The sequence below is a fragment of the Crocuta crocuta genome, unplaced genomic scaffold (assembly GCF_008692635.1).
Source record: "Crocuta crocuta isolate KB4526 unplaced genomic scaffold, BGI_CrCroc_1.0 scaffold445, whole genome shotgun sequence".
Taxonomy (NCBI): domain Eukaryota; kingdom Metazoa; phylum Chordata; class Mammalia; order Carnivora; family Hyaenidae; genus Crocuta; species Crocuta crocuta.
In genome coordinates this window covers 2,156,697-2,162,686 of record NW_027530847.1, presented here as the reverse complement: position 1 = coordinate 2,162,686, position 5,990 = coordinate 2,156,697, and the positions used below count along the sequence as shown (strand labels likewise).

The 5,990-nt window shown below is 52.6% G+C and overlaps 1 protein-coding gene across 1 annotated transcript in view; it reads right to left on the bottom strand.

Moving 5' to 3' along the window:
- Positions 1-1,087: 1,087 nt before the first annotated feature.
- SNTA1 (syntrophin alpha 1) overlaps positions 1,088-5,990 on the bottom strand; it is a 37,918-nt gene continuing 33,015 nt past the window's right edge. The window contains exons 7-11 of the mRNA XM_077769374.1: positions 5,394-5,601; positions 5,121-5,251; positions 2,981-3,177; positions 1,810-1,997; positions 1,088-1,725 (exon numbers count right to left, since the gene is read on the bottom strand). Of these exons, the coding sequence (XP_077625500.1) occupies positions 1,633-1,725; positions 1,810-1,997; positions 2,981-3,177; positions 5,121-5,251; positions 5,394-5,601 (817 nt within the window). The 3' untranslated portion in view covers positions 1,088-1,632. The remainder of the gene's footprint in view (positions 1,726-1,809; positions 1,998-2,980; positions 3,178-5,120; positions 5,252-5,393; positions 5,602-5,990) is intronic.

Below are 5,990 nucleotides of genomic sequence, written 5' to 3'. Positions count from 1 at the left end.
CCAGAATTCCTGGAAAATGCTTAAACTCTAGAGACAAATTCCTGGATACTCTGGGATCCAAAGACCCCAGATGGAGAAATATTCAGGTTTACTGTCAAGTTGCAGAGGGAAGCTGTCCTGTCCTAATATGGCCATGGAGCAGGAGATGCAGGGTCACCTGTGCCACACACAGCCCCACCGTGGTGGCAGCACCTGTATCTCAATGTGAGTTATGTTGAGAGACTGTCAAGGTCAGACCCTTGCCCTTCCCTGGTGACACCCCCAGCCATGCCCAGCTTAGAATAGTCAAACTGCAGACAGCATGCAGCCCCAGGAGCATGAAAATAAATGCTTGTTGGTTGTGGCCACTGAGGTATTTTTTTCCATAGCATTATTGCGGCAGGAGCTGAATTTTAGCATACTCCTTTAGATGAACACCAGCTTCCATGTCTTTTCTGAGGAACCTCCTGTAAATCCCTAGAGTCGGTCAGGTTCCCACTGGCCTCTCTGCTATTTCCACGTCTGCCCAATCTGAATCACACATTTGGCTGTGGGAGACCCTGCTGAATTTCTGTTCCCTGTGCATGGGGACCTGTCAGTCTTAACTACTTAGTCCAACACAATAGCCACCAGCCACATGTGGCTACTGAGTACTTGATATGCAGTTAATTTAATTGTCATGAGCACACTCAAGCCTATGGTTGGCCCAGGTGGTGAGGAAGTGAAGCTTCCTGCCCACAGCCATATGTGTGAGCAATATTGGAAATGGGTCCTATAACCCCAGTCAAGCTTTCAGATGAGTGCAGCCCCAGCCGATAACTTGATTTGCAACCTTGTAAAAGCCCCTGAATCAAGGACATCCCAGCTTAGCCTTTCACATATTCCTGATCCACAGAACCTGAAAAATAATAAACGTTCACTGTTTTCAAGCTGTTAGATTTGGGAGTAATTTGTCACACAATAATAGATAACAAACAGATTTTCTTTATGGCCCTGTGGTTAAAGGTCTGCTCTCCTCCAGGGAAAGGAGCCCCAATCCTGGGTCTGGTCCGTCTTGGGATGGCAGGGGCCACCAAAGAGTCCAGAGGCCAAGGCACAAACCACAAACACTAGGCCAGGTTGCCTATGTACTCACAGGCTGTTTATTTATCCAAGAGTAAGAAGGAGAGAGGATGAAGAGAAAAACCAGATGCCCCAAGGTGGTGGAGCTGAGGGGAGAAGTGAACAGAAAGGTTCCTCCTCTTTCTCTTGCCATGGACCCCAGGGAACTCCAGCTTCAGATGAGGCCTCTGAGGGTGGCTTAGGGGCCTTGGAGAGGCCTGGCAGTTGTTGTCTGGGGTCAGGATCCCCACAGGGGCAGGTCCCAGGCTCGGAATGGCTTTTGTGTACACAAAATATCTCTCTGCAAAAGGCACTGGTGTGGGGATGATGGGGCAGCTGGGAGGCTACCCCATCACAGGCAGGATCCACTGTGTCCTGAGTCTGGGTCCCAGTCCCAAGACTATCCCAGCCTCCCTTAGAGGCGGGGACTCTGCACTCTGGTTCCTTTCCTCTCCCTTCCCTCAGCCCAGCGGTGAGCAGGCAGTCAGCGGAGGGCCAGGTCAGACCACATGGTAGATAGCCTCTCTTCAGGGCTAGCGCATCTGGTGATCTCTAGGCCAAAAGCCCCAGGCGGGTGACTTTCGCCGAGAGGAAGGAGTGGATGATGAAGACCATGGTTTTGGGGCACGAATGCAGGTCCAGCTGCTGCAGGGTGGATGGAAAGAAGGGTCAGGAGCCCCATCCAGCCTAGCCTTCAGGAGAGCAAAGCCCCCCAGCCCCTCCACTCACAATCTCTCCTTCAGCACCCCCGAAGTCCAGGAAAAGGAGGCTGGCACCATCATCCGAGGACATCTGCAGCTTCTCAAAGGGCTGCCGGAGCAGCACAGCTCGGGCTGCACCGGGCTCAGCTGCCCACAGTGTGAAGCCCTTGTCGATGTGCACAGAGAGGGTGCAGGGACGGCCGTTCCACGTGCAGGCTGCGGGGAGGCATGTGGGCACAGGCACAGCCAACACCTCAGAGACCGTAAGCCCCACCTCCCACCCTCACCAGCAACTCTGAAAACAGGACTTGAATACCACCAGGGATGGGAAGCTCACTGCCTGTTATGCCCTCTGTATATTCACCCTGCATGGAGTTGCCTCACCCTAAAATACAGAAAATAGGCCCTCAGAGAAAGCATAGCCTACTTCTAGTCCCACTTTCAGCAACAACAAAAGTAGAACCAGAAAGGAGTGCCTGCGTGACTCAGTGGGTTAAGCTTCAGACTCTTGATTTTGGCTCAAGTCATGATCTCATGGTTTGTGGGTTTGAGCCCCATGTCAGGCTCTGTGCTGACAGCACAGGATTCTCTTGGGATTCTCTTGGGAGTTCTCACGGGAGAATCTTGGGATTCTCTCTCTCCTTCTCCGTCTACCCCTCCCCCACGTGTGCTTACTCATTCTCTCTTTCTCTCTCTCTTTCAAAATAAATAAATAAACTTATTTTAAAAAGTGGAAAGGGAAAGCTTAAACTCTGCCATGTACAGAGGGCCCGCTCCTTCACTCCCTATGAAGGTATCAGTAGACCCACCAAGCATGGCCCTTGAAGACCTTAGCGACCTGAAGAATTGCCCCGTTAAATGTGTTTCAGATAAGCAATGGATAATTGGGACATACTTACGCTAAAAAAGTGTTTGTTGCTTATCTGAAATTCACATTTAAGTGGGTGTCCTGTATTTCATTTGGAACCCTACCCCAGGCACCAGCTCACCCACACCAGTGTAAGCACGAAGCCAGGGCAGGAAAACCCAGGGAAAAGAGTACCCAGTGAGGCACCTGCACACCCAAAAGAGAGAGACTTTGGAGACCTCAGACCCCATGTTACATGCCCCTCCTGAGGCACCTGAAGAAGGAAGTTTGAATGCCTCAGGGAGAAGGGGACTCATTACTGGAGAGGCACTCCCGGATCCACCCAGCCCACCTGTAGACACCTCCTGCACACCCTCAGCAGCCCGGTGACAGCCATCCACCAGTTGGCGGGTCCAGGCGGCCAGCTCCTGTGGTGACTCCACGCTGAACAGGTGAGTGTCCACACCGTGCCGTGTGCCCGTGCGCAGGGCAAAAGTGAGCTCTGCATTGTAGGGCACCGAACCCTTGGAGGGGCCTGAGTGCACCAGCCTGGGGGCAGGGGGCAGAGGGTTAAGTATAAGGCCTCAGACAGTGGGGAAGTAGTTCCGGGCCAAGGGGGTGGTAATGCGGGAAGGGACCCTGTGACTCCTTTACCATACAATCAGGGAACAGGACTTCCAGACGGGCCCTGATTGACTCACAAGAGCCCACCTCCAGCCACCCTACCCCTTGATCCCTCTGTGCCAGCCATACTAGTGTCTTCAGACACACCAAACACATTCTTGCCTCAGCACTTCTTCATATGCTGTTCTGTCTGTCAAGTACACTCTTCCCCGATTGTCTGCACAACTCACGCCCACATTTCCTTCAGATCTTTGCTCAAATGTCATCTCTTCTGAGAAGCCCTCCCTGATCTTCCTGTCTAAAATAGTACCCCTGGCACTCACTAGCCTTACTTTTCATCATGATACTGGAAATTATTCTCTATTTGTTTCCATTGGTTTTTTTTATTGTCTTTTTCACTAGAATATCTTTTAGGATACAAATTTTTGTCTAATTTGTTCACCACTCTATTCTCAGCAATTAAACCAGTGCCAGGCATATAGTAGATGTTCAATAAACACTTGTGACCTGAATTAATGAGTCACTTGATTAGTTTGGCAATCCATGACCTGCTTATCCCTGACAGACAGGCAGCTCCTGACACATAAGCCAGAGCCCCACCCAGAGGAAGAGGCATGAGCAACAAGGGCCCAGGCCTTCAGTTTCATTCCCACTTGCTGTGTAACCTTGGGCAGCTTCCTGCCCCTCTCTGGGCAACAGACTCAGAGTTCTGTCCCTTAGCCCTCTTTAGTTCCTCACTCCACACACACTCTGTCTTGTAGTTTCAACTCCCCCCAGAGCTGCTGCTGACACTCACTTTCTCATTTTCCAGCCCAGAACTGTGAACCCACAAGTCCCCAAGATTCCTATCCAAGCCCCCTCGCCATCCCCCACACACTTTGCACTCAACTCAGCAACTTGCTCCAGCCTCCCTGCTTGGCACTCCCACCCCTGGTCCCACTGCCCACCCGGACCCAAACTCCAAACCCCCCATTCATCCATTCATCCTGTACACCTCCCTCACCTTCCCCATCTGGCAAGCACTAAGCCTAGTTAATTTTATCACCCATGTATCTTCCAATGCAAATGCGACCTTTCTTCTCCATCTGCTGCCTCCACCCACCTCCACCATCCCTCCTGCACGACTGCACCAGCCTCCCAGCTTCCATCCTGCCCCCTCCGGTGCATGTTCCACAACCCAAGTCACCTCACTCCCAGGCTAAAACCATTCCACTCCGCCACAACTCTTAAGATAAAGCGAGCATTTCTTAACCAGGCAGCAGAGGTTCTACAAGACCAGGCCCTAACAACGGTTTCATTTCTCTCCCTTTCTTGTATGGATTCTACGTACTGGTTATAGCACACTCAAAGATCAATGAACATGCTCTAGCCCTTAATACTTCTGTACCTTTGACCGTGTTGTTCTTGTGAGATGACCTTCCACTCTTTCTTAAATAGCAAACTTCTACTCAACCATCAAAGTCCAGCTCAATATCACCTCCTGCTAAAGCTGTCCCCATCAGGCCAGGCAGAGTTAAGTGGTCCCTTCACCTCTGAACTTGAAGGCTGTCAGCCTCCCCCACCAGACTGATATTCCCTGAGGGTACCCTGTTGGGAACAGCACCCCATCCCCTGAACCATGCTGCACAAGGTTGGGCAGAGTAGGTGTCAATCAGTGAGTGACTAGTGGGACCTCAACCTTCTGTTGCAAACCCCCATTTTATAGATGAAGAAATTGAGGCCCAGACAAGATAGAGGCTTGCTTTAGGTCACATGGGAACTAACTCAGGGCAGAGTGGGGCTGGGGTCCCCCAATGCTGAGGCCCCTTGAGAGCATCATGCCCCACCCTCTGGGTGAGGCATATGCACCCCTGCCTGCCCGTGTATACCTGGTGGCAATGAGTGGGGCAGTACGGGCTGGCTGGCTCAGAGCCTCTCGGGTCTGGGGTAGATGGCAGTAGAGAAGCAGCTCCTTCTCGGTCAGCAAGGCCAGGGTAGGTGCTGTGCCCCCACTGGGCAGCTGCAGAGGGCAAGGCAACAGTGAGGCGAGGCGGGGAGGGGAGAGGTCAGAGGGCCAGGGTGAAGTGAGACGGTAATGGGAATGGGGTTAGCTCCAGGGGAGGGGGTGGAGGTAGTGGACAGACGCCTGGCCCAGCAAGCACCTGCTCGGTCAGCCAGCCGATCTGCTTGACGTCCTGGCTCCCAGCTGTGCTGGCGGCTGCCAGCAGTGCCTGCAGCTCGTCCTTGACCCAAGGCATCAGAGCGTTGACTTGGGCCTGGATAGCAGCTGCCCATGACTTTGCGCTAGCCTCATCCTTGGCCCTCAGGAAGAGGGCGTCTTGGCCATCTGCTGAACAGATCTCCAAATACCTGCAGGCACAAACAGAGCAGAGGGGAGGACAAGACCACCAGGCTGCAGCTGCCCAACCTTGAAATCTGGCCCGAAACCGCATTCACTGCAAACCCAGGAGAAACCACAGGGTGTCGTGAGACCATCAGGAGCGACACTCACTGCTGGGGCTCCAGCCACAACTGGGGCTCCTGGGGTCTAGGGACAAGAGACTATGACATACATACACATGGTCCTATACTTACAAAGGAAACACAGACTCAAACTTGTGTGATAGGAGCCAAAATCACTGTGTGAGGATTCGTGATCTTACTCTTTTCTCCTGGTTTCTTAGGAGAAGGATTCTCCTGCTAGGCCAGCTCCCAGCTTCTCCTTTGTGGCACAGGACCAAAGTGATACACTGCCCGGG